The following is a 17,861-nucleotide window of genomic DNA, read 5'->3' on the forward strand; positions in this document are numbered from 1 at the left end:
AAATGGAATTTTAGTGGAGAACTGCAAAATTATCAAATTTGGTAGGAAGGAAAGATTGGGAAATTTTTGGCTTTGAGAGGGACCTGGTGTCATTATACATAATGTTGCCCTGCAAGGACAGCAAGGAACCAAGACAGCAAATGGTATACTCCCCTTTATTACAAAGGTTGGAGTGAAAAAGTAATGAAGTCGTGGTGAGAGCACACCAGGATCACAGTGTACTGTTGATCTGTTTATCAAAGGAGGGATAAGCTTGTTTAGGACAGTTTACATTGCCTCCTAATTTTCACTAGCCCAATTCCTGGGATGACACAGGCCTTGTCTAATCAATCTGAACAGCAAAGGATGTTCGGTCAGATTATACTCTGTTAGAGAATCAAAAATCTAACAAGGATTAATTGGTATTTTGTAGAAAACCCAAAACTGAAGCAGTTGATTAGCCATGACTTAACTATTCGGTGGAATCAGTTGAAAGGAAGGAATGTCCTAGTTCGGTTTCTGTTTTTTGTTATGAGATTGCTTACGTTTACAGTTCAAACAGATCAAACTAGTTGAGGCTTGAGAAGAAATTCAGTCTTTTACCAAAGGGCTGAAAACCAGCATTTTTTCAGCTTTAAGTCTGGAAAAAAGGTTGTAATCATAGCTAACTTTTTGGGAATATTATTTCAAATCTGAACAGTTTAGTTAACGAAAAATAACTTATAAAGCATTAATAACAAATTGCATGGAGAAGAACTGAGTGAACTCTTTGAAGGCATTAAACAGCCTTCAATTAATTTAATAGAAACTTTCACCAAACCTCTTTTAATTCTATTTACCTGCAATCATGGTTCAAGTGCTTAACATATACTAAATGTACTACTCTGTACAGAGTTAACAGTTCTCTGTATGAGAACTTAAAAATAGAGATGCAAACTTTTCCAATCCATCCTATTGGATTCCATCACTTCAAATTAGTGATTTTGGTTAATGGTAGTTGTTCTACTGTTTGATGGCAAGTAACAACAGGAAATGAACTTCAAATGAATAGCAAAAGCAATCCTCAGCTCAAAATAGACTGTAGTTTAAATGGGGGACACTAGAGAAATTAGATGTGACTGCATAGCTTCACTACCAGTTCATTTTGTTACTCATACCTTGCTGTATAATACGTCCAACCAGTAATCTGCTACCTTAGCAACAGATGCATACACTTCCTCCAGCGTGGTACCTTTCAGAAAGGCCTCAAAGACAGAAGACTGAAAAATTTTAATGAGCTGCAATTCCCCACGTCGCTTCACTTCAAAGCCTTTTAGTTCAGCCAGAGAGCCATCCTCATTAAACACTGCATATCTGCCAAAAACAAAGTGAACAGTATTTCTCAAATACACATTGATGGTAGTGGTTACTGAGCACATGAAGTAGACTTCCAAACTGTTTGCTGACTGAATGAATGAACCTCCCTCAAGAAATGGATTAAGTCTACAGTCCACATACTCAAACTGCCCATCAAACTCATTGTTTAGGTGTATATAACAAACATAAGATGTAAGAGGGCTACCAGTACCTGTGAAACATATTCTAGCAGCAAAGATCAAGTGGAGGTGAAAACTGCTTATGTATTCAGACTTCCACTGCTGAGATTCCAAGATTTGCCAATCTTTACTGGGTCTTTGGGAGGATGAGCATTGATCAATAATTATTGCTGATCATCAGAGGACGAACGAACCATCAACACTAAGGGTTTAATGGGTTTTGAAAAATGCAGGGAGCTATTAACCGCAAATCAGCCAGAAATTAATGGCAGACAGCACATGAACAGCAATTTTCCACAAGATACTGCACAACTTGTCCTGCCCTTCGCTTCCTCCAAAATAATTCACCTCTCAGTCCCTCAAGTTTCACGGAATTAACTGTATTTGCCCATTCTTTGTCCGCTAAATTTGCTACAAAGTTCAGTAATTAACAGTGTAATGAGGTGTCAATTGTTAACAGATGCCAAGCAACCTCTCTGGACTGGATTTAAAAACATCTTACTTTAGTTTTTTCTTTCCCCCATTATCCAATCTAGTCTTTAGATTGATCTCTTTCTGAGTCAACCTGAGGGTCACCACACCTCAGGCGAGAGTAGGGGTTGAGAAGGAGAATTCCTTATGGACTTCAGACGGTGTGGGCATTGAACTCACATTGCTGGCACCACTCTGCATTGCCAATCAGCCCCATCTAGTCAACTAAGATAAACTAACCCCTACATTAAATTAGCTCAGTCTAAATCATTTAATTCCAGATGTTCCTTTGATTAAGGACTCTCACTTTACAGTTATTACCGTGCACTATCAGCAATTTCAAAAGCAAAATAAATTTGAGATGAAGAGCGGGAGAACAGAAAAACAGCGAACCAATCAAGCACACAGCAAACTGCAGCCCAATAGATATTAAATGTTATGAATTATACACAATACAGAGTGCCATTCAGGTCAAAGCTGCTCTGAACTACTTTTAGACTGACTAGTTGAATACATATTGTTAAGAAATTTCAAGAAACATGAACCACTTGCAATTAACAGTTCAAATATTTACTTAATCTGAAACACAACCAAACAAATCTTTTTAAAAAAAGATTTTTCAGTACCTGAGTTCAAAGGATGACAAAAATTAACTATTTGATATGGGTAAACCTAAAATTCTTGTATACCTGACTATCCTCACTATCATTTTTATTTTATAATTTTGGTTTCTTTTAGTAGTCTAGTCCTGGGCTGAACTTTCCATTTTCCATAGCCCTTCTCCAATGCACCACCCAGAAAGCTGTAGAAATCTTCAATTAACAGACTTCTTTTCTGTTGAGGATTCTCTTAAAGCAAAATGGACTTCTTGTTTACAATAAAGGAATTCAGATATACAACTAATGCATAATCTTTCTTCCAGATGAAACTGAAAAGTGTTACATCAATTGCATGATTTTATTTCTAAGCGCATGGTAGACTGGTCAGCAAGGTTTGATCACACGGATTACAGGGAGTACTAGCCATTTGGATACAGAACAGGCTGACACGGTGGGCGGCACTGCTGCCTCACAGCACCAGATATCCGGGTTCAATTCCCACCTCAGGTGACTGACTATGTGGAGTTTGCACATTCTCCCAGTGTCTGCGTGGGTTTGCTCCGGTTTCCTCCCACAGACCAAAAATGTGCAGGTTAGGTGAATTGGCTATGCTAAATTGCCCATAGTGTTAAGTGAAGGGATAAATGTAGGGGAATGGGTCTGGGTGGGTTACGCTTTGGCGGGTCGGTGTGGACTTGTTGGGCTGAAGGGCCTGTTTCCACACTGTAAGTAATCTAATCTAATATTCGACCAGGCACGAAGGTAGGAGACAGAGAATGGTGGTACAGGGTTGACTTTCAGACTGGAGGCCTGTGACCCAGAGATGTGTCACAAGGATCTGTGGTGGGTCCACTGCTTTTTGCCATTTATGTCAATAATTTAGATGCGAACATGGGAGGTATAGTGAGTAAGTTTGCAGATGACATCAAAATTGGAGGTGCAATGGACAGAGAAGAAGGTTACCTCAGACAGAACCTTGATTGGATGGGCCAGTGGGCCAAGGAGAGGCAGATTGAGATTAATTTAGAAAAATGTGGAGGTGCTGCATTTTGGTAGAGCAAAGCAGGTCTGGACTTAGATACTTAATGGTAAGGTCCCGGGGAGTTTTGCTGAACAAAGAGACCTTGGAGTGCAGGTTCATAGTTTCTTGAAAGTAGAGCCACAGGTAGATAAGATAGTAAAGGCAGCTTTTGGTATGCTTAGTAGTCAGTGCATTGAGTATAGGAGTTGGGAGGTCATGCTGTGGCTGTACAGGACATTGGTGAGATCACTTTTGGAATACTGTGTTTAATTCTGGTCTCCCTATGGGAGGGATGGGAAGGATTCTGTGAAACTTGAGAGGATTTAGAAAAGATTTACAAGGATGTTGCCAGTATTGGAGTGTTTGAGCTACACGGAGGGGCTGAATAAGCTGTGGCTATTTCCCACTAGAGGGCATAATTTTAAAGGAGAAAGATTTAAAAGGGACCTAAGGAGCAACTTTTTCACAGAGTGGTATGTATATGGAATGAGCTGTCAGAGGAAGTGGTGGAGTAAGCACAGGTTCAAGTCCAACCTGCTGCAGAGGTGCATAATATTTCTGAACAGGTTGATTAGATAATATGCACATGTTTCCTGATATCAGCAGCAGCGGACATTCATTAGTTCTGAATACAATTTTTGTGATGATAAAGTCTTGAGGTGGAATTTTCTCCTCTCTGGAGATGGCAAGGAGGCAAGTTTCCTTTCAGGAAAAACTCTCTCCATTATTTCTTCATCTTGCCACCTCTGCATTCAAATGTTTGGTGAGAATGTCCATGGGTTGCTTGACTTGCCAGTAATAAAAAAAACTTTAAGGGTCTGGCAGGCAAAAAATGTGGTGAGCTTCTCAACTTGTAAACCATGCAACCAGCTACGTTTGGGTTGAGGAACAACCTTGGGGGCATAGATTGATGTTTTGGGGTGCCCTCACCTTAGCTTCATAAGAACCTTCCTTATCAGGTTAGATTCCTCCAGAGTTGGTCTCTACTGGCTAAACTTTAGGATCCAGAAGCTGACAATCTGAGTGGCCAGGTTGCCAGCGTCAAAACATCCAAGAGAGAGATGCATCTCCCCAAATCCATAGCCGATTGGCAGGCAATCTGCCAAGTTACCTTAGCCACCATCTAATACACTCACAAGTTGATAGGGCTGTTAAGAGGGAATTCGGTGTGTTAGCTTTTATTAGTAGAGAGATCGTGCTGCAGCTGTACAAAAGCCTGGCGCGGCTGCACTTGCAGTATTGCATGTAGTTCTGGTCACTGCATTATAGGAAGGATGTGGAAGTTTTAGAAAGGGTTCAGAGGAGATTTACTAGTATGTTGACTGGTATGGAGGGAAGGTTGAGGGACTTGAGGCTGTTTTTGTTCAAGAGAAGGAGGTTAAGAGGTGACCTAATTGAGACATAAGATAATCAGAGGGTTAGGTTTGGTGGACAGTGAGAGCCTTTATCCTAGGGTGGTGATGGTGAGCACAAGGGGGCATAACTTCAAATTGAGGCGTGATAGATATAGTGCAGGTGTCAGAGGTAGTTAGGGCACAGAATGCACTGCCTGCAACAGTAGTAGACTCGCCAACTTTAAGGGTATTTAAATGGTCATTGGACAGGCATATGGACAAGAATGGAATAGTGTCGATTAGATGGGCTTCAGATTATTTTCACAGGGTGGCACATCATCAAGGGCTGAAGGGTCTGTACTGCACTGTAATGTTCTATGTTAAGAATCAACTCCACTAACACTAATGCTTCCAGCAGGTGACCTGCTGAGGAATGGCCAACAAGTGCGTTCAGTGGTCATGTAATTGGCAGGAAGCTAACGAAGTGCCTTTTCAAGGAAAATATTTAATTGCACCATTCTATTCCTTGTTTATGTTTTAATTGCATATTTCAATAATTGCTATCTTTTTCTTGTCGTTAGCAATTTGTGTACTATATTGCTTGAATACATAATCTATTTGAGTCAAAACAACTTTACATTTAGAAGATTGGATGAGTTGTGACAGAAATCAAAAATAGACAATCTGACTGTCAATTGCATTGAAAACGCAGACCTGTTCAGACCTATAGCTTCCTATTTACATCTTCTCTCAGCAGTTAAGACTCAAAAAGGACACATCCTCATCTTAGCACAAGAATACTATAATAAACTACACCCTGCATTATAACTCAATACGGTGTTTTGGAAGAGCTCTTGTAGTGCAGTGGGTAGCAAAAGTAACGATAAAGTCACCAGTCTTACAAAACTGTAGGGCTGTTCTCTCAGACAGAAATGACTGGTGATGATTTAACTGGAAGGTCACTGAAGAGTTGATGGAGAAGCAAAAACAAAAAACAGGCACCAACTTCTCATGTGCCATTACTTCAACAATTCTTCATCCTGCTTTCTTTAGCCAAGGCTATGAAATTCACAAATCTTTACATATTTCCAGATTCAGATCAAAGCAAGCCTAATGATGTGACTGCTTTGTCTTGCCACTTGGCTTTCTAGTTTTGGATATCAGCCACAGAAGTCCTAAACGTCAAATCCCAAAAGAAGAGGAGTCATTTGTTGACTACTTTACTGGCCTGGAAGACTTGCTGTTCAGTCAGCAACAGAAATCAATGTCAATGACTTGTGAAATAAAAATTCTTTCCCACAGGGAGTAGGATGAGACTTGGAGAACTGCAGTGTCACCTTAGCTGTGAAACACCATGCTCAAGCCATAGAACTCAGAACCAATGAGGTCACTTAAGGAGATTATCTAGTTTTGCAAAACATAGCAACCTTGGAAAATTGGAATTCCACTTCTGTTACCTTTTTTTGAGCTTCTTTCCTTCCTCTTTGGAAGCTGGCAGAATCATAGCCAGATAAGGACCATCAACCTCAAAGAATATGCTGTTTTCTAAGCGGGTGACATAAGTCAACGATGCAGGGTCCACCAACTCCTGGTACTGCTCATTTGTGAATCGTTCCTAAAGCAGCAAAAAGCAAAGTTTAGCTGCAGCAAGCTAATTCTTCCATTCAGCAATGTTACAAATTCAATACACTGAACAGACAGAGATATATATACGTATAGCCAGAAAAAACAGGTAACTGTAAAATTGTGAACACTATTTGCTATTCTGGAGAATGCTACTTAAATGATAGTACTCAAGAACATCATTGCTGAATTTTACATTTCATTATCAAATTAAACATGATAAGCATACAGCTCTTAACTACACCAATGTAGCTCTTTATGTGTAGTCAAATGAAACCCTAACCACTCACATACAAACAAGTATGTGAGTATAAAAATTACAGTACTATCCAAAATTCTCTTCCCCAAATTTCTAGCTGAACACATATATTCCAATCACATTACATTTAAGATTGCTCCCAATGTGGGTAAATCCTTACCTTCACTAGGATATTAAGCATTGCACCAGGGTAAGAGATTGTAACCTTGGGTTTTTTAGGATTGTTTGACTTGATGACAAAGTTCTCTGGGAAAGAATTAGGAATGACACACCAAATACCATCAGTATCCAGCTCTAAGGGTCGTCTGTTAACAAAAAGAAATCAGTTGAATGCTCTTTCTTCATACTGAAAAAGAGTTGATGTCATAAATACTACACTTTATCATAGGATAAAAATCAGACACTCTTTTCCTTGTGTTACAAAAACAGCCACACCTTTTCAGATTTAATAACAGACTGAGGTCAGGAAAACTCCCTCCCTCAGGCAAGGCCAAATGTTAGTGTACTCCGATTCCAATTCACTTTCATTAATTCCCCTCTTACCCCATTTGAGTGCAAGCTCACTCAGAATCATGGTATCAGAGTGGGATTTGGGAGCTGGCTCCATGCTCTGTCCACAAGTGGGGGAGGGGCCAATGGTAAACCACCAATGACAAAAATATTCAAGAAACCAGCTCAAGGTCAAGCCAGCAGACAACTAGCCAAGGACTTTCCTTCAACCAGAGCACATGACATGATGGCATTTCATATTTATCTTTAATTTCCTAAGTATTTCTACCAGTAGAATCTTAATTTCAAGAAACTGCAATTAACTTTAAAATTACAAATTCTCTCAATTCCTGAAGAATCTTGATGCCAGCCATAATCTATTGTCTTTTGTTCTAGAAATAATTAAACTGGAAAGCTCAGATAATATCATTGTATAATTACAGCACAGTAGGAGTCACAGACGAGAAATGTGACTGCCAACTCTCTGCATGAGACACTCAGCTGAACTTGCTCTCCAGCCTTTTTCCATAGTCCTGTTATTGTGGCATAAGGAACAGTGTCCTAGTATACTTTTAAGGATAGAAATGAGAATTTTATGACGTCTGGGAGCCAGCTTGAACTTTATCAAATGGACTCTTTCCACATAATTAATGACTATGACTCCAGAAAACATTATAAAACCTAGCTGTACCTGAAGTCGAAAAGTCACCAAAGTATTAATTTAGTATTTCAACCATGTCTTCAATCTCCTTGTACAAAATCTCCCTTTCGATTCCAAAATATTCCCCATTCACCTTGCCCCTTTGCTTTGCTCCTTCTTTTTCCAAACACCTTGTACTTAGAACATAGAATAATACAGCGCAGAACAGACCCTTCGACCCTCGATGTTGCACCAACCTGTGAAATATTCTCAGCTCCCTACACTTTCCCATCATCATCCATGTGCCTTTCCAAGGATTATTTAAATCTCCCTAATGTGGCTGAGTTGACTACATTGGCAGGTAGGGCATTCCACGTCCTTACCATGCTCGGAGTAAAGAACCTGCCTCTGACATTTGTCTTAAATCTATCATCCCTCAATTTGTAGCTATGTCCCTTCGTACAAGCTGACATCATCATCCAAGGAAAAAGACTTTCACTGTCTACTCTATCTAACCTGAGCAGAATTTTATAGTTCCCTGCAGACAGGTTTGCAGGCTGAGGCACATAAAATTTCCTGAGTGACATTCCCAATGTGCTCATGCTTACCCTAGCCTGTCTACTACTTCAAAGGGCATGGTGAGGCTTAAGTGAGCCCTCTTGCACTTGTCCCAGTTGTGGCCTGCTGTGGGCAAAAAGTGATTACTGAAAGGTTACTTCCTGTCAGGCTTTAACTGTGGATGTGGTGGAAGGCATTTAGGACAGGAGACCAACAAATGCCCCTTCCTGCGCCTTGGGTATACCTTCAACAACAGCTTTCTTTCCACAACAGATTCCCATCCCCATCCACCCAACAAGTCTTTCCATCAAACCTCTGACTCTTCTCTCTATCTTCCTGGACCACAACATCCCCACTCTGGTGCAGGTCCACATTGACTTATCTGGTAGCAGACTCTGGTCACAGTCCTGGACACCACTGCTACTGGTACACAGATGGACCAGCCAATCAGAAAGACTAGCACTCTCTGCAACAGGGCATCCCCTCAATTGAGCAACAGAGTTGATGCCTCTAGCCAAACATTAAGTGATTGCAGGGCAACTGGTATCAATGGGAATGTGTTCCTTGTTGACTTCTAGGTTGACAAAGCAGGAAACCCTACCATCCAAAGAAAAAACCTCACCCCAGAAATATCTAGTACTCAGTCCGGCCTTTTGTGTGCAGGTTTCAGTTATGACGACATAGTGTCCTGACTTGGCTATTTGCACTTTGTCTTCAATTATCTGTCCAAAGGCAGGTCCTTGGTGATTCCTTACCAAACCAGTACAAAATGTCATGTTTTTTTAAGTATGGAGAAGGTGAAGAGGTAAGACCCAAGCGTCATTCAGCCAGATTGGAAATCAAACCCCGAGTCTTGGGGTTAACTAGATTTATAGACTAACTGTTTAACCAACTGAACTGATCAGTCCTCCTACCTGCATCTCACCAATTTCAGCATCAGGATGGTTCTAAGTAGAAGAGAAGGATTTAAACGTTAATTAACAACCATGAAATTCACTTTTTACAACTCTCTTACCCAATCTGTTCAATCAGTTCTCTGGCCTGTGTGATGATATTGGCTCCAGTGTGACAGACAATCCCAGCCATTTCCATGGAATACCAACGAGCCCTGTTAAGAGCGCAGTACAAAAAAAAAGTTCCCTGGATTATATTCAGGAGCAAGTAGAATTTCAGAACCAGTGAAGTATCCTCCTCAGTTAATTAGAGCAGTTTTAAAGCTTCTACTGAAGCTACAAAGACCATTTTAAACTGGTGCAGTCTGACCCTAGTGGCTATAAAATACATTACTACATTTATCATAGGTGGGGGCAGAGTCAATTACGTATAAATGTGACAAAACTAGCAAATATAAACTGTGGGCTAGAGCAATGTACAAGTCTATATAACAAAAGAACAAGCAAATCAGCAGATTTTGTTTGGTCACCTTTCTAATATCAAGGTGTCAGAATATACATTTCTGTGGAGTATATATTCTACCTCAGTTTTTAAGAGAGGATAATTCACCAAAAATGTTTTCATTCATCATTTCCCGGTTCAACTAATCACATCAAGTCAAAATTTTAAAAAGCAACAACAAATTTTTATATCACTGCGATTAGTGACAGAAACAACTCTGGAAAATGAGACTGGATTAAAACAAGGCATTTAGGTACAGGAGACCAGGAATGATTCAAGGTTTGCACGTCCTGCAGAAAAGCTGGTTGATAAACCTGGATGAAATTGAGCAGTGACAGTAGGTTGGTGGTACCAATTAATTGCATTTCCTGTAATTTACGTGGATTTCAAGAGAATCCAGGCACTGAAGAGATTAAAAAAGCCTGACCTAAAAATTCAAGTAGACTTCAGCATTGGGCACTACACAAAGTAGGACTCGAAGAAAAGATTTTTCAAGAATTTAAAGCTTACTGGACAACTTTAAGCAACAGGTTGAAAGTGAAGACTGCAGATGCTGGAGTTGAGAGTGTGGTGCTGGAAAACTATAGGAACCTGATGAAGGGCTTTTGCCTGAAACATTGACTTTCCTGCTCCTCGGATGTTGCCTGAGCTGCTGGGTTTTTCCAGCACCACATTCTCAACTCTAAGCAACACACAGCACTGCATTCAACATTAAAATATTCTAAAGCTACATAACATTAAATAATGTTATTCTGACTGATATATTTATATTCAGCTCGTGACATATATTCAAGATGCCAATTTCAACTAATTTAAAATACTTGAAGTCTTTTGATTTGTGTTCGTTGCCAATATCTACAATAATCCAGCTTGATGCTATCATTCATTGGAACTAATTGACCAAATCAAAAGCAGCATCAGTAATTCATATTTGGTTAATTGTATATGTAGTAATTTAACAGATAAATCTTCCATTTCAGTCAGTTAGTTAATCACATCCAACTTGAAGATCTGGGATGAAACATCTTTCAAAATTCTTGCTGTAATAGATATGTATCAAGACTCAAGATAATGGAGAGACAGATTTAATTATTTTGTTGAGTTGCCAAAAGGAAAAAGAACAGCAATTAGATTTACTGATAGAAAATAATTCCTTTTAAGCCCTGAGAATAGATTTCATTTTCAGCAGTAGCATTATCATTACACATTTAAGATATTGAGGGGAGAACAAAAGCTTCTTCTGTATAGTAACATTTTAGCAGTGAGTAATGGCAAAATTTCACAGGATCATCAAATAGGCTTCATCAGGAAGGGTTTATGCACGAAACATGGACTCTCCTGCTTTTTGGATGCTGCCTAACTGCTGTGCTTTTCCAACGCCACCTTTATCGTCTCTGACTCTCCAGCATCTGCACTTCTCACTTACTCCTTAAAGTCGGTGTTGTCTGGTTCTCAATCTTTCTGGTGAAGAGATGTTTCTGTTTATGCACAATGTCCAGATTGTTCTTGAATTTGAATACCTGTCAAATGTGCTCTTAAGCATTTCATCAATCAAAATAGCCTCAACTTCCAAAATCTATCCTCTAGCTAAGGTGGGATGCCAGGAACCATTTCCTTACACCTTTCCTATATCCTCTCAATGCATTCACAACCTTTATAAACTTAAAAAGTTAAAAATCACACAACACCAGGTTATAGTCCAACAAGTTTAATTGGAAGCACTAGCTTTTGGAGTGCTGCTCCTTCATCAGGTGGTTGCGGAATACACAGTTGTAAGACACAGAATTTATAGCAAAAGTTTACAATGTGATGCGACTAAAACTTTACATTGAAAAAAACCTTGATTGTTTGTTGAGTCTCTCATCTGTTAGAATGACCATGTTCGTTTCACTTCTTTCATATATATAAATCACAAAACTTTTTTTTAAAAGTTACATTCTCAGGTTAACTTTAACAATTGGTGTCAGCCCAGATAATATGTTGAAGATGTTAGCCCCCTGTGTGCTGTTGTCTGTGCCATATATATATGAAAGAAGTGAAACTAACATGGTGTTGTGTGATTTTTTAAACTTTGTACACCCCAGTCCAACACTGGCATCTCCAAATCAAATTTAGAAATTTAAATATAAATCTAGATCTGAACCAACAAAAAATTTTAAACCCAGAATTAATTGGCTTTGCAGTTAAACTTTTGGGCATGGGTCTATATTTTAATCCATGATACAATATGCCAAATCAATGTGTGACTGGGATCTTATCATTTTAAATGGGTATTATTCTCCTTTCCTTCTCTACCATGGATAAAAACTGAAGGCTCCACTAACTTTCTAACATCAAATCTACACTAAAATAAGCAATCAAGTAGCAGACGCAAATCCAATGTCATTACATTACAGTGCAGTACAGGCCCTTTGGCCCTCGATGTTGCGCCAACCTGTGAAACCAATCTGAAGCCCATCTAACCTACACTATTCCATTTCATCCATATGTTTATCCAATGACCATTTAAATGCCCTTAAAGTTTGCAAGTCTACAACTGTTGCAGGCAGAGCTTTCCACGCCCTTACTACTGAGTAAAGAACCTACCTCTCACATCAGTCCTATATTTATCACCCCTCAATTTAAAGCTATGTCCCCTCTTGCTAGCCATCAACATTCGAGGAAGATGGCTGTCACTGTCCACCCTATCTAATTCTCTGATCATCATGTATGTCTCTATTAAGTTACTTCTCAACCTTTGTCTCACTAATGAAAACAGCCTCAAGTTCCTCAGCCTTTCATCATAAGACCTTCCCTCCAGACAAGGCAACATCTACGTAAATCTCTCCAGCACCCTTTCCAATGCTTCCACATCCTTTCTATAATGTGGAGACCAGAACTGAATGTAATACTTCCAGTATGGCCATACCAGAGTTTTGTACAACTGTAACATGACCTTATGGCTCAGAAACACAATTCCTCCACCAATTAAAGCTAATACACTGTAAGCTTTCTTAACAACCCTGTCAATGTGGGTGGCAACTTTCAGGGATCTATGCACATGGACACTGAGATCTCTCTGCTCATCTATACTATCAAGTATCTCACCATTCACCCAGTACTCTGCACTCCTGTTACTCCTTCCAAAGTGAATCGCCTCATGAGTTTCTGCATTAAATTCCATTTGCCACCTCTCTGCCCAGCTCTACAGCTTATCTATGTCCCTCTGTAACCTTCAACATCCTTCTACAATGCCCACAACTTCACCGACCTAAGTGTCATCTGCAAATTTACTAACCCATTCTTCTGCGCCCTCATCCACCTGACAAACAGCAGTGGATCCAAAAGAGATCCTTGTGGTACATCACTAGTAACTGAACTTTAAGATGAACATTTCCCATCAATCACCACCCTGTCTTCTTTCAGCGAGCCAATTTCTGATCCAAACCGCTAAGTCACCCTCAATCCCATGCCTCCATACTTTCTGCAATAGTCTACCACGGGGAAACATATCAAACACTTTACTGAAATCCATATACACTACATCAACAGCTTTACCCTCATCCACCTGTTTGATCACCTTCTCAAAAAACTTAATAAGGTTTGTGAGGCACAACCGATCCTTCAGAAAACAGTGCTGACTATCCCAAATCAAATTAATCCTATCTCTTATAATCCTTTCCAACACTTTAACCACAACCAGTGAAATAAGGTTCACTGGTCTATAATTACACGGGTGTTTCTACTCCCCTTCTTGAACAAGGGGACAACATTTGCTATCGTCCAGTCTTCTGGTACTATTCCCATAGACAATGACGACATAAAGATCAAAGTCAAAGGCTCTGCAATCTCCTTCCCAGAGAATACTAGGATAAATCCTATCCAGCCCAGGGGACTTATCTATTTTCACACTTTTCAAGGAACCATAAATTGATATTCTGGTGCCCTAATTATTACTGATAAAACAAGCTTTATCTATAAACATTTTTCATCAATATTTATTTGGTTACGAACCCTTTACGCATGACATAGCCATAGAAGGAGTTTAGAATACACTTGTGAGCCAGCTGCAGAGACTCATACAAAATTTCCATGTTCTTACAACGCTTGATTTCTGTAGCATCTCCAGATTCAATGGCAGCAGACAATTTTTTCTTCCAAACCTAGAAAATAAAAGTCGAGTACAAGCCTTAGCAAAATGTTTCACGTACAATTAATTTCAAATGCAGTGACCTGAGCCAATGCAGAAAGTAGATGAGCATCAAGTAAGAAGGATGATACTTCCAACATTAGAACACATTCTCAGTACTGTATTGGCTTATCTTTAAAGCCCTTGCTCAAAACTTTTAAATTTAAAGACAATGGCAGCAAACTCATATATGCATTAAGACTAATGGACAAAGTTAAAAACGTAGTTAAGATGAATCAAAGAAAATCAGAACTTAGTTGTAGTTAGAAGTTTGCAGGTTTAAAATTCATTGTAACCAATTTATAAAGGAATGATATTGAATTACAAGACTTCAAACACAAAAAAAACAAAGTCAAGAAATTGTAAAATCTTGCCTTGTGTGAACCCTTAAATTCATACCGTCGGTCACGAAAAGCTCGTACTGTATCTACATAGAAAGAATTTTCACGTTGGCAAATCGTAGTTACTCGTTCCTCTACTTTGGTAATATGGATTTTTTTATAAGCTTTGCGGCAATAATCTAAAATAAATGGAGAGAGTGCATTACTGTAGAACTTGCAGGGACTGCACACATTTTTCTAGCAAGGTAGAAATGTTTGAATTCATTTCTATTTGGTATCAGCAGCATTCACCAACTATATTTTGCAACTGTACAATGTATTAACTAGGCTGATTTCAATCAGAGTAGTTTTTGGAGTGCTACAATTTATCTTTTTACTAGATACTTTTTGTTCCTCATAGGCTAAGTCTTGGGAGGAGACCATAAGGTGTAGGAAAAACAAAATAGGTCATTTGGACCAAAAGGACTGCTCTACCATTCAATGAGATCACGACTAATCTGATAATCCTCAAATCCACATTTCTACCTTTTTCCATTAACCCTCAATTCCCATACGGATTAAAAACCTGTTTACCGTCCGTAGAAAAGGCTTAAGGACATAGTTAGTCTCTCCTGCCCTCTGCTGCAAAGAATTCCACAGATTCACGATCCTCCAAGAGAAGAAATTTCCCCTTATCTCTGTCCGAACTAGGCAACCGTTTACATGGAGATTACACCTTCTGCTCTTTGACTCTCTGGGAAATCATCTTTCGGCATCTACACTGTCAAGATCCTTAAGACCCTTGTGTTTTAATAATGTTGCCTCTCATTTTTCTAAATTCTAATGAGTACTATCCAAAGCTACTCACCTCAAAATTATTCCTCCATACCTCAGATCAATTTAATTGATCTTCTCTGGACTACCTTCAATGCTAGTATATTTTTTCCTTAGAAAAAGAGGCCAAAATGGTTCAGTTTACTATAATGGGTCTAACTAGTGCCTTATATAGTTTAAGCAAGTCTTCCTTTGTTTGAATCTCTGTTCCCTTCAAACATTCCATGTTTCTTCCCTGTTACCTGAAGTTGTATTCTAGTTTTTTCTTGCGATTCATGCAGAAGGACACCCAAATCCCTCCATGCTGTCATTTCCTGTAGTGTTTCTAAGCTAAGTAACACTCAGCTCCTCTTTTCCTTCGTCCAAGTCACTAATATATATTGTGCACAATTTGGCCTGAGCACTGATTCCTGTGTCATTCCATTCATTACAAGTTACCATGCTGAAAATGCACCCCTTGTCCTAATTCTGTTAGTTAGCCAATCCTTTATTCATGCTAATAGACTACCCCAACATTATCTTAATTAGTAGTCCTATATAGTAGCTATCAAACACCTTTTTGGAAATCCAAATATATTACATCAATTAGTTTCCCATTATTTATTTTGCTTTCAGGCATGTGTTACGGACCAGACGCCTTCCATAAAGTATTATAAGAGGACAGCCCAGACCTGAATTTATATATTTATTTAAAGGAAAGAACAAGGTGCAGTGTTTTACATGTGATTCGATTGGTCCATTATTAGGCCTTAATCAAAACACACCTTATAGTTACCACACAGTTAAAATATGAAAAAAAAAAGAACCGGTAAAACTTTAAGTTACAATACTAAACAGGATAACATATTATTCAACCACTAATCATCAACTGTTCCATGATAAGTAACATCCTATAACATTCTGTCTCTCTCTCTCTCCAGTGCAGAAGGAGGAAACAATCTGCCCCTTTTAGATTTTTAAGTTGAATTTAATGGTTTGGGTCTGTACTTTAGTCCATGATACAATATACTAAAGCAATGAATGACTGGGATCTTATAATTTTAAATGGGTATGACTCTCCCTTCCTTCTACGCCATGCAGAGGCTCTGCTAACCTTCTAACATCTAGTCAACACTAAAATTAGCAAACCAATAGCAGATCCAAAGCCCCTGTCAAGGAATCATAAATTAATAATCTGATGCTGTAGTTATTACTGGTAAAACAAGCTTTATAAACATTTTTCATAATATTTTATTTTAAAAGATTATATTTTAATCCATGTAGCAGTCAGGAATTCAAGGTTTTTGCTCAGCAGCCAGCAGAAACCTTCACATTAACTGAAAGGAAAACTAAAAACTTTCCTGAGTGTGTCAAAGCCCTGACCCCATCCATTTATGACTCTTTTGACTTATTTTAGAAAATAATACTGAGAACTGAGAACTGGGCGGCACGGTGGCACAGTGGTTAGCACTGCTGCCTCACAGCGCCGGAGACCCGGGTTCAATTCCCGCCTCAGGCGACTGACTGTGTGGAGTTTGCACGTTCTCCCCGTGTCTGCGTGGGTTTCCTCCGGGTGCTCCGGTTTCCTCCCACAGTCCAAAGATGTGCAGGTCAGGTGAATTGGCCATGCTAAATTGCCCGTAGTGTTAGGTAAGGGGTAGATGTAGATGTAGGTGTAGGTGTAGGGGTGGGTTACGCTTCGACGGGGCGGTGTGGACTTGTTGGGCCGAAGGGCCTGTTTCCACACTGTAAGTAATCTAATCTAATCTAATCACCAAAAAAAAAACTCAAAAGCTGTTTGCCAACTGCCTGTCTGCAGCAGACATTTCAGTAACACCCTTCTGCAAGAGAAACAGCACAAGACACATCTCTCAAAGGCACAGTACCAGCATACACAGCTTCCCTTTCAAGAAGCCATGCTGAATTGCTGGATCATATTGCGTTTTTAAATACTCTGCTATTACATCCTTTGTAATAAACACTAACATTTTCCCAATACCAGATGGTAAACTAACTGATCTACAGCTACTTATTTTTCTTTGCTTCCCTTTTTGAATAAGGGTGTTACACTGGTTTTCCAATCCTGTGGGACTTTTTCCAAATCCACCGATGCTTGGAACATAACAACAAGGAGCAGGAGTAGGCAATTTGGCCCTTCAAACCTGCTCCACCATTCAATAAGATCAGGGCTGATCTTTTCATGGTATCAGTGCCACTTGTCTGCCGTCTCAATATAACCCTTAATTCCTTTAGTGTTCAAAAAATTATCAATCTTAGCTTTAAAAACGTTCAATGAGGAAACGTCAACTACTTTATTGCACAGGGAATTCCATAGGTTCACAACCCTCTGGATGAAGAAGTTCCTTCTCAATTTAGCCCTACATCTGCTCCCCCTAATTTTGAGGCTATGCCCTCATCCTAGTTTCACCTGCCAGTGGAAACATCATCACTACTTCTATCTTATCGATTTCCTTCTAAATTCCAATGAATATAATCCCAGCCTACTCAGTCTCTCCTCATAAACCAAGCCCCTCAACTCCAGAATCAACCTAGTGAACCTCCTCTGCAACTTCTCTAGTGCCAGTACATCCTTTCTCAAGTAAGGAGATCACAGTACTCCAGGTGTGGCCTCACCAGCACCCTGTACAGCTGCAACA

General features: G+C 39.4%; 1 protein-coding gene across 3 annotated transcripts in view; it reads right to left on the reverse strand.

Moving 5' to 3' along the window:
* Window positions 1-17,861, reverse strand: part of pole (polymerase (DNA directed), epsilon) — a 142,895-nt gene that overhangs the window by 74,808 nt on the left and 50,226 nt on the right. For all 3 annotated transcript variants that reach the window (XR_011963004.1, XM_072588000.1, XM_072588001.1), the window contains exons 20-25: window positions 14,446-14,591; window positions 13,897-14,045; window positions 9,524-9,616; window positions 6,982-7,126; window positions 6,397-6,554; window positions 1,137-1,332 (exon numbers count right to left, since the gene is read on the reverse strand). Coding sequence is in view for 2 of the 3 variants with exons in the window: in XM_072588000.1 (XP_072444101.1) it covers window positions 1,137-1,332; window positions 6,397-6,554; window positions 6,982-7,126; window positions 9,524-9,616; window positions 13,897-14,045; window positions 14,446-14,591 (887 nt within the window). In the remaining variant the exon portion in view is untranslated. The remainder of the gene's footprint in view (window positions 1-1,136; window positions 1,333-6,396; window positions 6,555-6,981; window positions 7,127-9,523; window positions 9,617-13,896; window positions 14,046-14,445; window positions 14,592-17,861) is intronic.

This window comes from Chiloscyllium punctatum, chromosome 17 (assembly GCF_047496795.1).
Source record: "Chiloscyllium punctatum isolate Juve2018m chromosome 17, sChiPun1.3, whole genome shotgun sequence".
Lineage (NCBI taxonomy): Eukaryota > Metazoa > Chordata > Chondrichthyes > Orectolobiformes > Hemiscylliidae > Chiloscyllium > Chiloscyllium punctatum.